The 20,001-nt window shown below is 45.4% G+C and overlaps 1 protein-coding gene across 1 annotated transcript in view; it reads left to right on the top strand.

Moving 5' to 3' along the window:
• The first annotated feature begins 1,989 nt into the window (after window positions 1–1,989).
• ALDH1L1 (aldehyde dehydrogenase 1 family member L1) overlaps window positions 1,990–20,001 on the top strand; it is a 61,189-nt gene continuing 43,177 nt past the window's right edge. Inside the window, exons 1-2 of the mRNA XM_038739928.1 lie at window positions 1,990–2,129; window positions 16,941–17,096. Coding sequence (XP_038595856.1) covers window positions 16,970–17,096 — 127 coding nt within the window. The 5' untranslated portion in view covers window positions 1,990–2,129; window positions 16,941–16,969. The remainder of the gene's footprint in view (window positions 2,130–16,940; window positions 17,097–20,001) is intronic.

Consider the following 20,001-nt stretch of genomic DNA (forward strand, 5'->3'; position numbering starts at 1 on the left):
GCCTCATATGAGAAATGGACTGTGTCCAACCTAATTAACTTGTATCTACCCCAGAGCTTAGTACAGTGCTTGGCACATAGTAAGCGTCCAGCCTCTAGTGAACAACCTAAAAAGAGGAAGTGTTAAAGGGTAGGTGGAGAAGCCTTCTCCTTTCTTCTCCTTTGTCTATCAGCCTATCCCCTGATGGCCCTATCCTGACTCCCTACCAGACACACACACACACAAACACACACACACACACACACACACACACACACACACACACACACACACACACCACCTGCTGCATTCTCAACTCCAAGAGCTGCAAGTTGGCCATGAGGTTAGCACACCACTGTCCCCTCCCCTCCAATCTGCTCCATGACCCCAGTCCCAATCACTGTCTCAGCCTGGGGAGGAGAGCCACTCTGGCTGCCTGGACGGGGGGCAGCTGTGGGTTCCCACGGGTTCCAAGGACCCTCAGGAATTCAGTGGGTATTGGGTGCTCAGGAGTCAGTCCCCAGGATGAGGCCAGATGGACAGGTCTGCAGTCAGGGCCAGTGCTGGGGCTGAACTCTGACTCCCCACCCTTCCTCTCAGTTGACCACCATCCCTTCCCGACTCATCTGGGACTCCAGCTCCCTCCTCTTTTCCCCAGCCCACCCACTCCCATTGTTCCTTCCCTTCATCATCCATCATTGCATCATTGCCCAGTCATGCACCAATGCACCCCCATGCCTGGGTTCTGAAGGCCTCTGTGGAGGTGGGAGGGGAGAGAGGATGAAGGGAGGGAAATCAGCAATCCCACTGAGTTTAAAAAAGGCAATAAAAAAGACCTTGTAGAGACTTTTTAATTTAGGTGACTGCAGCAGCAGAGACGGAGGACTTTTGCAGGCCTTTAGGCTCCTCACTGCCACTCCCACCACCGTCGCCAAAGTTCCAGCAGTCGGGGGGTGGGGCAAGGGGGCAGGTGGGCAATGCTGGGAACGCAGGCAAAAGTCCCTAGAAGGAGTGGTGGCAGCAGTGATGGGAAGGCCAAGCAGAAACTGATCTGGGTGGAGGGTGGTGAGGAGGAGGGTTTAGGGTCTGGGTAGTAGAAGAAGGCAGCAGTGGCCAGGGAGCCAAGGGCAGGGTGACTGGGTGGGGGAGTGCCACTTCAAGCTCCAGTGTCATCCTAACACATCTAATGGTATGCCATCCTGATTAGGTCAAATACACACTTCATGTCCTAAGCGTCAGCCATCTTGAAAGAGTCAGGATACACTTGGCCACTATAAAGTAATGGTTGATCTTGTTACTGTCCAAAGCTGTGGCTGCAAAGGGCCCAAAATAATGAGTTCAATGGGTGTCCACTTTGGGGCTCAGTTCTGTCAGGTCAAAAAGTTGAAGAGACTCCTTGCCAAGCCAGTAGACACATTCCTTTTAACTGTTCCTTTCTCCCCACCCCTAAGTCCATGAGTCATTGGTTCCCGGGTCCAGCCCCACTCAATTTGTCTATGGCCAAGTTTTTGGTCATGTTAGGATAGGTGGGTGGAAAAAAAAATGTTAGTGAAGTGGGGTTTTTTGCATAATTTAGTGGGGAAAGTAAGTTTTGACCAAGAAAGCCAAAGCATTAATCCTAGCAGAGAAAACCAGAAAACCTAAATTTCACCAAATCTGGGTCAATAGGTGTGTATTTACCCTTAGAGCTTTCTTGATTGTTGCTTTGAAAGAGAGGTCCATAACTCTTTTTAAATGTCATGAGCTCAGTCAGGCAAATTATAATCCTTTCATTCTCCTGGCTCAAATGTTCCTGAAAACCTGATCTCCTCCCTGACCCTGCTTCCTCCCCCTCAAAAAGGGACTGTGTGAAAGGGTATTGGTCTTTAAAGTTGCAAAATAATGTGTTTACCAACCCTGGGATCAGTAGTTAAGCTTTAACAATCCTTTAAGGTTGCTAGAACCCAGGAAATCATTAGTAAGGTTATAAATAGACTCCTCCTCCTACCAACAACACTGCCCTCTCTTTCCCAGTTCACCCGTTGATATTTCAAGGCAAGCAAGAGAAACAGCAGGACTCTCCCAAGAGTTTTCCTAACACCAGAAGCTCTTGGCCCTTTGGTTTGCCTGCCGGAGTTTCTCCAATTCTCAGAGGAGCTGTTTCCTTTCCGGTAAGTTTATATTTTTAAGACACATCGTCAAAACCCCTTAATACAGGGATTACATTCTTGTTCTGGTGATTATTACCATACTTACTGTGAACTGCAGATATCTGTAAACAGATACATGAGAGAACTCAAAACTGCCTTATAAAAATGTAGAGTTTAATTAATGGACTGAAAATGTTTAATAGTAAATTTGTAGTCTTACTAAAGTGCTTCTGAGTAGTTTACAGTCTTTGGGTTGGAGTAAACACCTTAGAACTGCAGAGAAGAGCAGAACTGAATCTTCCTAAGTAGGGTTAGTTGTCCTTTGGAGCAGAACTGTTAGTTTTAGAAACAGCATAAAAATGTTCCAGCTCTTCTGGGCCGTTCTTCATACAAAGCTGGTTGTTGTTTTGGGGTTTTTTTGCCCCTGCCATTTGATTAAAGAAATTGTTTCACTGAGGATCCAGTAAAAGAGGGTTCCCAAAATGTCAGGTTATCCACAAGTACGCATTGGTCTCTTTGTGAGAAAGAGCACACTGAGGGTCTTTGGACACAATAACTGTGCACCTGTGTATTTGATAGTACAGATGAATTTGAACTGCACATACATACAAAGATGCTGTAAAGAATAAATAGCCCTTTGATTGTGTCTTTAATTTGTTATGGTATTTGTGAAGTCCTTAGTATGTGCCAGGCACTGTACTAAACACTGGGATAGATACAAGAAGCAGCGTGGCTCAGTGGAAAGATCCTGGGCTTGGGAGTCAGAGGTCGTGGGTTCTAATTCCGGCTCCGCCACTTGTCAGCTGTGTGACCTTGGGCAAGTCACTTAACTTCTCTGTGAGTCCGGATTAGAACACAGGTCCTTCTGACTCCCAGGCCCATGCTCCATCCATTAGGCCACTGTGCTTCCTCTGACAAATAAGACATTACTTTTTCTTTTCATAATCCACTCCCATACTTCTGTACACAAGCAGTGTATCAGGAATAATACCAACCTATTTGGAGAACACTCTGGCATACCTTGTTTTGAATTTTCCCACGTTCCACATTATATTGCCCTGAAAGAAGTTGCTTTCTGGTTTTTCTGAAGCTAAAAAGATGAGCAAGTTTTCCTGAAACTCTGACTGCATGTGAAATCTTCTGGAACACAGAAATGCCCTCAGGGGAAAAATAGGGCCTTCTCGCTCACATATTTGGTTAATTGTAGTGACTGGGCTGGGCTTTACATCCCAGACCATTGCCCTGTCACAGTAACAGTCTCGCTCCTGGCTTGCAACATGGAGGAAAAGACCTTTCCACTCCCATATTTCTCAGCTTGGGGAGGGGAGAGGAGGAAAGGGTAAAGGATCTAGGGAAGGTAAATGTGGAATTGTCAGAGTAGTTTCAACACTTCCTCCCTCCTGGACCCTCCTCTGCCCCACCCCTGTGGGGCAGGCTGCCCTGTGGGGCAGAAGCCCAGGCTGCCTTCTGGAGCAAAGCAGCTGCAACCCCTCCACCTGACTCCTCCACCCCTAATAATAATCATAAGCCTAATCATAACCGCGATGTTGTTAAGTGACTGCTATGTGTCAAGCACTGCACTAAGCACTGGGGTCTTGTCTTGTCTTATGCTGTTGAGTCGTCTCCGAACCATAGTGACACTATGGAAACATCTCTCCCAGAACGCCCCACCTCCATCTGCAATCGTTCTGGTAGTGTATCCATAAAGTTTTCTTGCTAAAAATATGGAAGTGCTTTACCATTGCCTTCTTAAGTGCTGGAGTAGACACACTCTAATCATATAGGATACTGCTGCAGTCCTATACAAGGTAGTCCAGACCATAGTTACATAGGTATTCTCCCCCCTACTGCTCATCTTAATTTGCTCAAAATATTTCAACCATCTTATCTAGTTTTTTGCCCACCATATTCCCATATCCCTGAGAGGAGGGAAGGACAGAGATTACTCTTTCCATTTGAGAAATAGGGGAACAGCCCCAGGATGGGGATGGGGACATCTCCCAACAAGTCAGGAAAGTCAGAACTTGTTCAATGGTTTGTCATTCAAGACATTGCCTGAATGACCTTTGAACATTTGTCTCTGCAATGGCACATAAACATTTTATAAGGGAAAAACCTGGTAAAATCAGTACTGGGGACTTGTTCTATTATGGCAGTGCTGGACCTTCCCAGACATTTCATCAAAATCTGGGTTCCACCCCAGTGTGTCTTGACATACTGAGGGAAGGGACTGAACCTAAATATCTTTTAGGTCTTGCAACTCCCAAATGGTCTGCTCATTCAAGCTTTTGGCCCTGACCCCTCAAACTGATTGGGTCACTGACTGGCAAGATCACATACCAGCAGGCAGTCATCCCAGAGGTCAACTCCAAACTTAAAGCTAAGAGTAGCCGGGGTCATGATTGGTGACTCCAGAATGATAGCATGAAATCTGAACTTGTCAATCAATCAATCCATAAATCATATTTCTTGAGCACTTCCTGTGTGCCCAGCACTGTTCTAAGCGCTTGGGAGAGTACACTGTAACACAGCTGGTAGACACATTCCCTGCCCACAACAAGCTTTCACCTAGAGGGAGAGACAGGCGTAAATATAAATAAATAAATTACGGATATGTACATAAATTCTATGGGGCTGAGGTGGGGTGAATATAGGGTGCAAATCCAATCCAGTGCTTAGAACAGTGCTTTGCACATAGTAAGCGCTTAACAAATACCATTAAAAAAAAGTGCAAAGGTGACACAGACGGGAGTGGGAAAAGAGGAAATGAAGGCTTAATCGGATATGGCCTCTTGGAGGAGATGTGATTTTAATAAGGCTTTGAAAGTGGGTAGAGTGAAGGTATGTCAGATATTAAGGGGGGGAGCAAGGATGAAGGCAAGGCAGGATGTGGGCGAGGTGTTGGTGACAAGATAGATGCCACTGAGGTATAGTGAATAGGTTGGCATTAGAGGAGCAAAGTGTGCAAGTTGGTTTGTAGAAGGAAATCAGAAAGGTTAGTGTCAGAGTGCCAGTCACCCCTTGGGACAACAGAGGCTTGGGGTCTGACACAAGCTCACAGAGCACTGAGACCTCAGGAGACTTTGTGCCCTGGGCGTGCCCCACATGGAGCCAGATATTCCAAGGTGTGCAGAGGTCAGACCGGTAACAAGATAGCACACCCCTCAATGTAGTGCCATACCATAGTGCGGTGCCTAGATTGATTCCTTACCAGAGACTATACAAAAGGATCTGCACTAGGCTAAATGGGAGGTGAGTTTCCCTTCCATACCTCCATTACAACCCACTTAAAACCATGGAGGGCAGGTTCCATGGTTGTAAGTTTCCTTGTTCTCCAGTGATCTGTCATTTCTCCTGATGGAAGCAGTGAAAATTGCTGTACCTGTCCAGTGGCCTGAAGGAAAACCTGCTCTTTTCAAGGGTGGGGTTAGTAGGGGGGAGCAATGATTTCAGTGGATCAAGTTCTGCTTGTGCCTGTCATCACGTGGGAAAAGCACAGGCCTGGAAGTCAGGACATGGGTTCTAATCCTGGTTCCAACACCTGTCTGCTGTGTGACTATGTGCAATTCATTTAACTTCTCTGTGCTTCAATTCCCTCATCTGCAAAATGGGGATTCAAAACCTGTGCCCTCTCCTATTTAGAATGTGAGCCCCACGTGGGACCTGATTAACTTGTATCTACCCCAGAACTTAGAACAGTGCTGGGCACACAGTAAACATTTAACAAACACCACAATTATGATTATAATTATTAAGTCAAGGTACTCCAGAGACTCCATCCAATGATCTTGCCCCTTGGGGATATGCCTGGCCAGCTGGGCCCCTGGGGTGGTCCCAGGAACTAGCTCGCAAGTTCTTTTGTCCTTATGTTCTAGACTCTAGAGGGAAGCACTGGCAAGCTATTTATGCCTAGCTCTGCCTCTGCTTTCTCCCTTTATCGGTTCTGGTCATTCTCCTCCTTCTCCTCCAGGACCAGGCCGCTACAGGATCACCCTGCTGACCAGTAGATCTATGGGAGGAAGTGTCACAGAGACTGAACAGTTGATCGCAGCGAGGTTATCCACGTTATCTGTCTCCCACATCCTGCAGCCTGTAGTCCAGGGCTCTAAGGGTATCCTCCAAGTCTGGACATCCCATGTCCATTAACCAGCTGGATATCAGATCACACTCAGCAGCAGAACCTCAGGATACATTTCTGGGTTCCACTCTCTGTTTTGGCCTTTGGGTGAGGTGTTCTAAGCTGCTTCTTTTGACACCACATGTTCTAACAGGCTCACACCATTCGCCAAATAGTCCCTAAGTTCCTAACAATATTCTAACCAAAATGTGTAGCTCAAACACACATTCACCACAGAATCAAGTATATTAAGGACTGGGAAAAGACACAAGGACATTGATCAAACATGGCCACTAGTTCATGGGAGGCTCATGACCTAATTTGAGGGGGTGGGGGGAGGCAGTCACCTACAAGGAAAGGTTAATGGTGAAAAGGAGACAAAATAGGAAAAACAAATGGAATGCAACAGCTGAATGGCTGTAGCAAAAGAAATGAAAAAAAATGGCTAAGTACTGTGTGGCAGAGTTCTTGGGGGCCTCACTACTCTGAGCAACAGTACTGTAGGAGTGTGGGAGGATCTGCCACAGTGGCCCCAGAGTTTTAAAGGTTTTCCCTGGAAATGGCAATAGAGAAGGAAATGGGACACCTAAGTCCTCAGGCATCCCCATGCAACCTGGGGAACTCCAAGATGCTTGGTAGAGGCTTCTACCCACCTTCTGCTTCTGTGGTGAGGAACACAGCTTCCCCTGAAACACAGCAGCAAGGAAGGAGGAGTCACTGTGATCCCCAGAACTCCAAATGGAGTAAGATGCTAGTGGGGGATTGAAGGTCCAGAGCCCTAAAGCCTTCTTATCTAAGCCCAGACTCTAACCCTAACCTTACCCTTTTGCTTTCTACCCAGAAGCCAAATATAGCTGGGCCTAAAAAGAACCCTGTTGAGTTTGGCCCAGGTTTGGACAGAGACAGTATGGCCCCATCAATCAATCAATCAGTGAGAGTGGCCCCATGCCACTGTTTTGGGTTTCCTCTGGCCAGGGGAGCTACCACTCCTGGACAGAGTTTAATTTATGTTGGGGACTAATGAGACTCAGCCCCAGCATTTATGGACAGAACTCTGCCCATATCAAGAAATCCTATAAGCTTCCTCTGACTCGAGAGCAGAAGGTTGCATGTTCCCATCATGACGGGGTCAAGATAAATTTTCCCCTCTAGCATGTAAGCTCTTTGTGGGCAGGGGACATGTCTACCAACTCTGTTGCATTGTACTCACCCAAGCACATAATACAATGTAAGTGCTCATAAACACCATGTCCCAAGTCCCAGCATGCCACAGGGATGAACGGCCCCACCCCCACCTGTTGGACCTGGCCTAGCTTCAGATGAGTAGTAGGTCTGCAGTATTGGAGCTCAAGCCAGGCTAGATTCAGGCTCATCCCGAATGGGCCTGGGATGGAGTAGTGAGTAGCACAGTTTTGCACCTGATGGTCCATGTTTCAACTAGTCTGTCTCCTGTCAGGAATGTATATATATATATATATACATATATATATATATATATATATATATGTATGGCATCATTTTTTTTATGACCTAGTATTTTAATTTCAGCACCCAGCCTCAGTCTGCTTAAACTCCTGTCCCCAGGACCCATGACTCAGAAGAAGTGGAGAAGTGGTGTGGCCTAGTGGAAAAAGCACAAGCCTGGGAGTCAGAAGGACCTAGGTTCTAATCCTGGCTCTGGGTGACCTTGGGTAAATCACTTAACTTCTCTGTGCCTCAGTTTTCTCAATTGTAAAAGGGGCATACCTGTTCTCTCTCCTACTTGGACTGCGAGGCCCATAAAAAAGGGACTATGTCCAACCTTACTTATACCAACCTCAGAGCTTAGAACAGTGTTCGACACATAGTAAGTACTTAACAAATACCATAAAAAGTGCCTCTGTTCATAGGGACCTGGAAAGGGAATTGCAATGCCTCTCTAGCAGGGTATGGGGGCCAGGGGTCTTCCCCATAGAAATGCTCTGTTCTCAGACAGACTTCCTCAAAATGGCATGTCTTGTATACCTGAAGTCATATGCATCTCATTGTACAATATTCCTGAGGGTCATGCATTCAATCGTATTTATTGAGGGTACTCTACTAAGCATTTGGGAGAGTACAATACAACAATAAACAGAAATAGTCTCTGCCCACAAAGCGCTTATAGTCTAGAGTAGGGGAGACAGGCATTAATATAAATTAATAAATTACATGTATGTACATAAGTTCTGTGGGGCTGGGAGGGGGGATGAACAAAGGGGATGAACAAAGCAAGTAAGGGTGATGCAGAAGGGAGTGGGACAAGAGGAAAGGGGGGTTTAGTCAGGGAAGGCCTCTTGGGTCATCAGTGGCTTCCTAGCTTGGGTCCAAGATTTTACTCTATACAGGATTCAATTAATAGCATTAATTGAGCACTTACTTTGTGCAAAGCACTCTAAGCACTTGGGAGAGTACAGTATACTAGAAGCAGCGTGGCTCAGTGGAAAGAGCCTGGGTGTGGGAGTCAGAGATCATGGGTTCTAATCCCAGCTCTGCTGCTTGTCAGCTGTGTGACCTTGGGCAAGTCACTTAACTTCTCTGTGCCTCAGTTACCTCATCTGTAAAATGGGGAGGAAGACTGTGAGCCCCACGTGGGACAACCTGATAATCTTGTATCCTCCCCAGCGTTTAGAACAGTGCTTGGCACATAGTAAGTGCTTAATAAATGCCACTATTATTATTATTATTATTATCACAATGGTAGTCATTAAATGTTCACTATGTGCCACACATTGTACTGATCACTGCAGTAGATACAAGATAATTCAGTTGGACACAGTCTATGTCCCACATGTAGCTCACCATCTAAGTAGGAGGGAGAACAGGTATGGAAACCTGATTTTACAGCATTATCCATGTACGCAAGTATGGCTGACAACATTAATACACAACTGACAACAGTTCATATCTGCTAATTCTATTGTACTCTCTCAAGCACTTAGCTCTGCACATGGTAGGTCCTTGGTAAATACCACTGACTGATGGATTGGGCATCCCTGTCAGTTTCGTTCCTTCCAGTCTTGTTCTTGTTGGGGCATGAAATGCACCAAACGAGTGGGTGGGCAGGGTTGCAGCACATGTGTGATCCTTGACTATTTTAGCCAGCTCCTGGTAGAGCTAGGACTAGACCCATGTCCCCCGATTCCCAAGGCATTGCTCTTTCCCCTGGAATTATAGCTGGACTTAGGGTAAACAGAAGAAATGCTTTAAAAATGCAGTAAAGCAAAATCTGAAACAATGGGGCACAGAAGTGGGTGGCGAGGAGACAGAAACAGAAGGCAGGTCATTGTGGGATCCAGTAATCAGAAATAGAGTGATTGCTTTAAAGTAGAGGCTTGGAGAAGATCATGTCACCCAAGAGGAAGGGGAGCAAACCAGGATCAGGTACTGTAGGAAAAATGCAACAGTACTGGAAGGGATGACCTTTACACACCCACAGTTTGGAAGGAATTGTTGGTAATGCACTGATCTTATTAGTTACACTTGGCAAACACCAAAAAAAACTCACTAGTGGGTCAAAACTCGACTTGACGGCCAGCTAATAGATAGGTTTCCCTCGCTAACAAGTTTTGCGCATCCACACTCCAGTTTCTGCATTCTAATTTGACTGCCATTTAATTTGGAGTAAATGCAATGTTCCGTGGCCATACATACCACTACCTGTTATTTCAAGCTCCACTCTCCCCACTTACACTCTCGCTTATTATCTTTAGCACCAGGAACAGATTGTACTTTGCCACTACTATATCAGGATTTCATTAGCCAGGAACCTTAATGTTCACTGTGTGCTTTTAAACCACTGTCATTAAGTTCCCTACCAATGGGATATGAAATCATAATAAAAAAAACTGAGGAATTTGTTAAGCAGAATGTATCAAGCACAGAGGTAGATTCTAGATGCAGATCAGACACAGTCCCTATCCCAGATGAAATATCCCCGAGTAACCTCTGAGTCCTGGGAACAAGCCATGTGAAGCCTGGAAGCCAGAGCCCACTGTTGGGTAGGGACTGTCTCTATATGTTGCCAACTTGTACTTCCCAAGTGCTTAGTACAGTGCTCTGCACACAGTAAGCACTCAATAAATACAATTGATTGATTGATTGTTCTCCACCCTCATCATCAGTTCTCAGTGGTGCCGGTTGTTGGCTGGGGAGAATAAAGGGGATCAATAGGGGCTTTCACCATTATCACTCCTATCACACCTTGTCTCTACCCCTTGGAGACAAAAAACGTGGAGTGGGCGTGAGGGTTGGGGAGAAGGAGGCAAATTTGAATCATTTACCTGGTAAATGTATTAAATTGTGCATAGCAAGAGACACAGAAGTCAGTTAGCATGCTGTGAAGCAGGTGTATGACAGGTTTGTGATTTGCTATGTAAAACTCAAATGTGAGGAACTCTGTCTATCAAGTCAGATTGGCTTCACGGTACCTGCAAAGAATGGCTTTAAGGACCCTTGTCCTGCTCCTTGGCACCCCATCCCTACCGGGCCCAAAGCCTCCTTTAGGGAGACTAGATAGCAGCCATATGTTGGTGCCTAGTCAGGTAAGCATGATAAGGGATTCCTGTCCAAGCCTGGGAACTACATCTGGGAGTGCTAAGCATGTCAGAGAACCAGGTAACTGAGTTTCTTCACCACTGACTATCCTGGTGCTCAACCAAGTAGTTTTCTCCTCACTCTGCAGGGTCATTGAGCAGGAACAAAAAGCCACTTTCCCACAGCATTACTTTCTGGATGAGCCTTCATGAATTTCACAGAATAGTCAAGGACCTACATTTGCAACAGAAAACGATGTGATTTTCATTCAAAGAGACTGCTTACTCCCTTCATAAAGATGAGAAACTAAATTTAGCAGAATGAGATTTCCTTATCTGGCTGGTGGCCTGGGATCATTGAGTTCCTGGAAGAGTAAAGTAAGACCTTGGGGGTTCCAGGAGCTTGGAAGAATTGAAGTGGTTGGATTTGCTGCATCCTTGAGCTGGAGGATCTGGTTTCTGAGCAACGCTGTCAATTAGCTGTGAAAGGGACAGCTTCCTCACTCTCTGCAGCCTCTCTGGAGTTCTGAGTCAGTCACAACTTCGTCGACATCTCTCTCTCTCCAGAAGCAAAACTTTCTTTGGCTTCCTCTGAGGAACTGCTCCCAGAATTCCTTCTGAGTTTCAGAGCACCTTATTAAGTAAAATGCCATTATCCATTAGCAGGTGAAACAAGGATCATGCCACCAAGAGATCATGGTACGCCAATTCAGCAGAATCTACAGAGCACCTTAAGGTTCATCTACATCACTTGGAGCTGAGTTCAGATCCCCACAGCAATGTGAATTGCTGATACTTTGGGGGTGCTGCTGATTCTTGGTTTGAAAAACATGCACAAAAAAGGGTCCAGAGTAGTACTCACTAGATGCAGCTCTGACCCTTTGGTCTTTTTAAACTTGTTTCTAAGTGCCTTACATTAACTCTAAGGAATTGAGGACTCCTAGAGCTGGAAGAGACCCCTAGAAATTTTCCAATTCAGTCCCCTGCATCAACCAACCAGGACAGATGGATGTCATTTTTAAGTTGTACTAGTAATGGTGTTTACTAAGGGCTTACTGAATGTAATCCAGGGCACTAAGCACCTGGGATGTACAACAGAAGCCCAAGGCACATTCCCTGTCCACAAGAGGCTTACAGTCTCCCTAATAGGAGAGGTAAAGTAATGTGGCCAAATGGAAAGAGCACAGTCCTGGGAGACAGAAGACCTGGGTTCTAATCCTGACTCTGACGCTTGCCTGCTGAGTGACCTTGGGAAAGTTAACTTATCTGGGCCTTGGTTTCCTCATCTGTAAAATGGAGATAAAATACCTATTCTCCCTCCTTCTTTGGGTGTTCCTGTCTTCCCCATCTTTCCCATCACTATAGACAACACCACCATCCTCCCTGTCTCACCAGCAGGTAACCTTGGCATTATCTGCAACTCATCTCTCTCATTCAACCCACATATTCAATCTATCACCAAATCCTGTTGGTTCTACCTCCACAACATCATTAAAATCCACCCTTTCCTCTCATTCATTCATTTATCATTCAATTGTATTTATTGAGCATTTACTGTGTGCAAATCACTGTACTAGGCGCTTGGGAGAGTACAATATAACAACAGACACAATCCAGCCCACAATGAGCTCACAGTCTAGAGGGGGAGACAGATATTCATGTGAATAAATAAATAAATTACAGGTATATACAGATATATACACATGTGCTCCGGGGATAGGAGGGCGGCTGAATGAAGGAGTAAGTAAGAGCAGCTCGGAAGGGAGTGAGAGAAGAGGAGAGCTTCCCAAGTGCTTAGTACAGTGCTCTGCACACAATAAGTGCTCAATAAATACGATTGAATGAATGAATGAACGAGAGGAGGGCTTAGTCAGGGAAGTCTTCTTGGAGGAGATGTGCCTTCAATAAGGTTCTGAAGTGGGGGAGTGCAATTATCTGTCTGATATGAGCAGGGAGGGTATTCCAGGCCAGAGTCAGGATGTGGGCGAGAGGTCGGCGGCGGAGATAGACGAGGTCGAGGTACTGTGAGAAGGTTAGCATTAGAGGAACTAAGTGTGAGGGCTGGGTTGTAGTAGGAGAGTAGCAAGGTGAGGTGGGAGCGGGCAAGGTGATTGAGTGTTTTAAAGCCAATGGTGAGGAGTTTTTGTTTGATGTGGAGGTGGGTGGGCAACCACTGGAGTTTCTTGAGGAGTGGGGAAGCATGGTTTGAATGTTTTTGAAGGAAAATGATTTGGTAAGCAGAATGGAGTACAGACTGGAGTGGGGAGAGACAGGAGGCAAGGAGGTTAGCAAGGAGGCTGATACAATAATCAAGGTGGGATAGGATAAGTGTTTGCATTAATATGGTAGCAATTTGGACGGGGAGGAAGGAGCGGATTTTGGTGATGTTGTGAATGTAGAACTGACAGGATTTAGTGAGGGCTTGAATATGTGGGTGGAATGAGAGAGAGGAGTCAACGAAAATGCCGTACTCTCCAGACCAACTGCTACTGTATCTGCCTCTTTGTTGACCTTCCTGCCTTCCCCATTTCACTCCAGACTTCACTCTGGTGCTCAGATCATTTTTCAAAAAAAAAATAGCATTTAGTCCATGTCTCCCCACTCATCAAGAATCTCTAGTGGCTGCCCATCCACCTCCACATCCAACAGAAATGCCTTACCATAGGCTTTAAAACATTCAATCAACTCACCCCCTCAGACCTTATCTTGTTAATTTATGACCTCAACCCAATCTGCACACTTTGCTCCTCTAATACCAACCTACTCATTGTACCTCAATATTTTTTTAAATGGTATTTATTCTATGAGCCAGACACTGTACGCTGAATCGCTGGGATAGATTCAAGATAATCAGGTTCGATGGTCCATGTCCCACATGGGGCTCACAATCTTAATTCCTATATTACAGGGATTAAGTGAGGCCCAGAGGAGTTAAGTGACTTGCCCAAGGTCACACAGCAGACAAGTGGCAGAGCCAGTATTAGAATCCAGATCCTTCTGACTCCCAGGCCTGTGCTCTATCCACTAGGTCATGCTGCTTCTCGATCTCATCTATCTCACCACCAACCCTTGCCCACAACCTTCTTTTGGCTTGGAACTCCCCGCTTCCCCTTTCATATTCATTCATTCATTCAATCATATTTATTGAGTGCTTACTGTGTGCAGAACACTGTACTAAGCACTTGGGAAATACAAGTCAGCAACATATAGAGACGGTCCCTACCCAACAATGGGCACACAGTCTAGAAGAGGGAGACAGACAACAAAACAAAACATCACCAGTCCCCTCACCTTCAAAGCCATATATAATCAGTCTCCTCCAAGAGGCCTATCCCATTAAGCCCTCTTTTCCCCTACTTCATCTCCCTTCTACATTGTCAATGCACTTGGGTCTGTATCCTTGAAATACTTGATATTCACCCCACTGTCAGCCCCATAGTATTTATGTACATACCTGAATGTATTTTAATGGCTGTCTCCACTTCTAGGCTGAACTCTCCTTATGGGCAGGGAACAAGCTTATCAACTCTGTTGTATTGTATTCTCCCCAGTGCTTAGAAGAGAGCTCTGCACCCAGTAAGCGCTCTATAAATGTTATTGACTGATTGATTGAACTGTGGTGTTCTACTTCCATGTGCCCCTTAACACAGGCACTGCTACAGACTCAGGTTTGAACTACCACCACACCCACACTACCATTCATGTTGAATCACCATCCTTGACATGTGCTCTGAGGTGATTGCTGATCTGGCTTACCATTTAAAGCTAGCCCTGCTAATATGGTCCAGACTAAAATTAAATTCAAACAACATCGCTATTGCTTCCCCCATTCTTTGGGGTCTGTCACTATCATAGAAAGAATTTAAAATCTTTAAAGTCTGAAGCAATGCACTCTCTTCACAAAGCCACACTGATTGTTTAGGAGGATCTTTTGCTAAGTGGTTGCCAATTAATAATACTAATTCCCTTAAAGTCCATCAATCAATCAACAGTATTTACTAAGCACTTACTGCATACAGAGCAATATACAGAAGTGCTTGGAAAAGTACAATAGCTTAAGTAGACACAAGAGCTGCTCTTAGGGATCTTATAATGTAGTGAGACAGACATTAAAATAAATCATTGGTAGGGAAGCATCCAAGTATAAGAACGTGTGTCCATAAGCACTACAGAGATGGGGTGTGTTCCAAAGTGCTTGGGAGTGTGGGGCGGCAGTACAGATTCAAATGCATAGGCTAGTGAGGGGACTGGGACTAAGGGTAGTGTTTTAACGTAGTCTTAACTGTGTTGATTTGGGCTAGGATTATAGCTCAAAATGAACTAACCTTTGTTTCGAAAATTGGAAGTCTCTCTTCCATAATCCTTCTCACATTTTACCCACCTGGACAGCCTGCCTCGGGCTACAGCCATTCTTGCTACACCCTCCTCCAAGTCCTATGCCTAGTTGATGATGATGATGATGATGATGTTGGCATTTGTTAAGAGCTTACTGTGTGGCAAGCATTGTGCTAAACGCTGGGATAGATACAAGGTAATTAGGTTGTCCCATGTGGGGCTCACAGTCATTCATTCATTCACTCACCCAATCATATTTATTGAGCGCTTACTGTATGCAGAGCACTGTACTAAATGCTTGGGAAGTACAAGTTGGCAACACATAGAGACGGTCTCTACCCAACAACGGGCTCACAGTCTAGAAGGGGGAGACAGACAACAAAACATGTGGACAGGTGTCATCAGAATGAATAGAAGTAAAGCTAGATGTACATCATAAACAAAATAAATAGAATAGTTAATATGTACAAGTAAAATAAATAGAGTAATAAATCTATACAAACAGGTGCTGTGGGGAGGGGAAGGAGGTAGGGCGAGAGGATGGGGAGGAGAAGAGGAAAAAGGGGGCTCAGTCTTAATCCCCATTTTACTGATGAGGTAACTGAGGCACTGAGAAGTTAAGTGACTTACCCAAAGTCACACAGCTGACAAAGGGCGGAGCCGGGATTAGAACCCACAACCCCTGACTCCCAAGCCCGGACTCTTTCCACCAAGCCACACTGCTTCTCTAGTTCCAGTCAGTGAAGGATTCCCAGGATTGGGGGTCTGCTATTTTTCTTTGAAATTGAAAGGAGAGGCTGGAGGCAACTTAAAAAGACAGTGCTGGTATTCCAAAAATAACTAAAATGGCCAGTTTTTGTACCTCTTCAGTAACTAGGAGAAATTAATTCATTGAATTCCTTCCCAGGTAATTGCCATATTTACTCACATAATTGTCCTACTTTTTTGTGTAATTTTTGTAATAATTAAGCCGGGGTAGGGCTATTATGCAGACTATATAAGAATGAAGTCTAGCAATAAGGGAAGCAGGCTGAAGAAAAAAGGGGAGAGAAGAAAAAGGAAGGTAAAAAGACACTTGAGACTGTATCTCTTAGTTCTTTACTCTCCCAAGTGCTGCATACAGTAGACTCTGAATGAATTAATCACCCTCACTCCTCCAATGTCGTCCCATTTCCTCCTCCCTGGACCGGATAGTCTTAGTGAATTAACTCCCTTACCGTTTTATTCTCTCGGTACTTCCTCGTGGATCCAGCAGTCTTAATACATTAGTTAACTCCACCTACTTTGTTGCATCATCACCCTTCTGCTTCTCCTCCCCCTCCCCCACCCCCACCCGCAGTGCATTGCCTACATTTCTATGATATAAAAAATAATCTTTTATTTCTTCCTCCAAAATTTGAGTGGGGCAATTGCATAAGAAAATACGGTAACTCAAACCAAAAAACTTTGCAGCATTTGCTGAAAAATTGAATGAGGCAGGAAGCCTGGTCACTGTCTTTGTTCTCTGCCTCCTCACTGCCTCCTCCGCTGTTACCCCACAGGCCCCACTAATCTTTGGAACAGTAAAGCTTCCCTTTAGCTCCCTGAGTCTGTTTTGGGAGAACCAGATCATGATTTCCATTCTGGATACCAAGGAGATGGGCCTAAACTGACTGCAGCCCTGTGTGAATTTAGACCATGTGCTGAGATCTTTAGGAATATAATTAGCTCTCTAGTATGTGCAAAGTATGCTTATGGCCCAGAGGAAGAAGATATTTTTATATCTAAAACATGAGGCACCGGGACCAGATATAGTAACAGCACTAACTTTAAGATTTGTTCCTTCAGGACAGTGACTAAGATCCTGAGACGTTACCATGAGGATTGCAATAATTGGACAGAGCCTTTTTGGGCTAGAAGTTTACTCCCAGCTTCGGAAGGAAGGACATGAAGTGGTGGGTGTGTTCACCATCCCGGATAAAGATGGAAAAGCAGATCCCCTCGGTGGGTATCTGGGGCTATTAGATTTGCCTGACAGAAGGCAGGGTGGTTCTAGTAGGTGAGGAAGGGGGAAGAGACTAACTGCTAAGCAGTGTTGAAAGCTGCTGCTTGTTCCTAGGTACCTGTGAATTGATTTCAAGTCCAAATTGAGGTAGGGGAAGGTGGGAAGGAGGAGGGGAAGGTGGGAAGGAGGAGGGGAAGGGGTCGATTCTATGGGGGGCCTGGGAACTAGTAACATCTGCTTCCCCAGCACAGTACACAGCAACCTTCTGGGGCTGCCCAGGATAAAGGGAGGGACAAAATAGGCAAGGGGATTCTGCAAACACTCTATCTCCCTTCTCGACTGTTAAGGGAACCAACAGGTCAGATGTTCAGGCTTCCTGAAGCACGGAAGTTTGGCATTCTTAAATATCCTTGTATTTTGCGGTACCTCTAGAGGGAAGGAGAGAAAGAGGAAAGAAGGAAAGGAGGGAGGAAGCAGGGCTTCGAAGAGGATCCCAGATTCAGTTCATTCATCAACCAATGAATCAATCATATTTATTGATCACTTACTGTTATCAGAGCACTGTACTCTACAGCACTTGGGAAATACACTAGAAGAGAATTGGTTGAAACATTCCCTGCCCACAACAAGCCTACAGTCTAGAGGGGGAGACAGACATTGATATAAATAAATAAAATACAGATACGTACATAAGTGCTGTGGGGCTTAGGGAGGAGTCGATCGATCATTCAATCATAGACTGAGCCCCTTCCTTCCTCTCCCCCTCGTCCCCCTCTCCATCCCCCCATCTTACCTCCTTCCCTTCCCCACAGCACCTGTATATATGTATATATGTTCGTACATATTTATTACTCTATTTATTTATTTATTTATTTATTTTACTTGTACACATCTATTCTATTTATTTTATTTTGTTAGTATGTTTGGTTTTGTTCTCTGTCTCCCCCTTTTAGACTGTGAGCCCACTGCTGGGTAGGGACTGTCTCTATATGTTGCCAACTTGTACTTCCCAAGTGCTTAGTACAGTGCTCTGCACACAGTAAGCGCTCAATAAATACGATTGATGATGAGTGAATGAAGGATACAAAGAGAAGCAGCATGGCTCAGTGAAAAGAGCGCAGGCTTGGGAGTCAGAGGTCATGGGTTCGAATCCCGGCTCCACCACTTGTCAGCTGTGTGACCTTTGGCAAGCCACTTAACTTCTCTGTGCCTCAGTTACCTCATTTGTACAATGGGGATTAAGACTGTAAACCCTACGTGCGACAACCTGATCACCTTGTATCCCCCAGTGCTTAGAACAGTGCTTCACACATAGTAAGCGCTTAACAGTGCTTCACACACAGTAAGCGCTTAACAAATACCATCATTATTTATTACTATTATACAAATCTTAGTGGAAGATGACACAGAATAGAGTGGGAGGAGAGGAATTGAGGACTTAGTGAGAGAAGGCCTCTTGGAGGATATGTGATATTAATAAGGCTTAAAAGTGGGGAGAGTGATTGTCAGATAGGAAGGGGGAGGGCATTCCAGGACAGAGGCAGGATGTGGGCAAGTGGTCAGCAGAGAGATAGCCAAGATCGAGGTACAGTGAGTAGTTTGGCATTAGAGGAGCAAAGTGTGCAGGCTGCATTGTAGTAGGAAATCAGGGAGGGAAGGTAGGAGGGGGCAAGATGATTGAGTGCTTTAGACTGATGGTAAGGAGTTTCTGCTTGACGTGGAGGTGGATGAGCAACCACTGGAGGTTCATGAGAAGTGGGGAAATATGGACTGAGCAGTTTTGTAGAAAAATGATCCAGGCAGCAGAGTTAAGTATGGACTGAAGTGGGAAGAGACAGGAGGCAAGGAGGCTGATACAGTTAAACATATTTCCTTCTAGAACTAAGGGGAAGGGGGCAGGGCAAAGGGGAAGCAGTTAAAAGCATCAGTCCCACACTCATCCCATCCCAACCATGATGCTTTCTAGAGCTGGGTGATAGCAGAGCAGCCTCTGGCCTCAGTTTCTCCATTTATGCCTGGGAGGGAGTAAACTCTCACTCTCTGTCCTAGTAAAATTTTATACCAGCCTCCTATCACCTTCGCAAATTGAGCTTTATATGGGCTTTACATCTGGGAGAGCTATAGCAACCAGCCATCCCAACCCAAATGGAAGAGAGCCCTCCTTCCTCCAACTTCCTGGATCCTCTTGAGATGTGGTTGGTGGGGACAGAGGGGCTCTCACCCATTTAAGGGCAGAATCACTCACCAGGTACCACCTCAAGAGCTGCAGTTGGGAAACAGGATGGCCAGGGAACCAGAAGAGTGTGTAGATCCTCCAGTCTCTTCTCTTTTCAGAGCTTCCCCCTTAGGCTATGCTGCATTCTCTCTCTGTACTTCCTCCCCTACTCTTCCACACAAAAAGCAAATCCACATTAGCATCCAGCTTCCTCTCTTTGTGGGTTAAAATTAATTTCAAGGACATAGTGACCCAGAAGTGGTTTGGTGCCATGAGAAGCAGTGGAAAGAGGGAAAGAGCACAGCTTTGGAGTCAGAGGTCATGGGTTCAAATCCCAGCTCCACCAACTGTCAGCTGTGTGACTTTGGGCAAGTCACTTAACTTCTCTGTGCCTCAGTTACCTCATCTGTAAAATGGGGATTAAGACTGTGAGTCCCCAGTGGGACAACCTGATCACCAGAGGCTGCTCTGCTATCACCCAGCTCTAGAAAGCATCATGGTTGGGATGGGATGAGTGTGGGACTGGTGGGACTGAATGTTTCTTTAGAAAGATACCTTTAGAAAGATTATCTTTAGAAAGATAATCTGGGTAGCTGAGTGAAGATGGACTGAAGTGGGGAGAGGCAGGAGGCTGGGAGGTCAGAAAGGAGGCTGATGTAGTAATCCAGTCGGGACAGGATGAGTGATTG

Source organism: Tachyglossus aculeatus, chromosome X1, assembly GCF_015852505.1.
Source record: "Tachyglossus aculeatus isolate mTacAcu1 chromosome X1, mTacAcu1.pri, whole genome shotgun sequence".
NCBI lineage: Eukaryota > Metazoa > Chordata > Mammalia > Monotremata > Tachyglossidae > Tachyglossus > Tachyglossus aculeatus.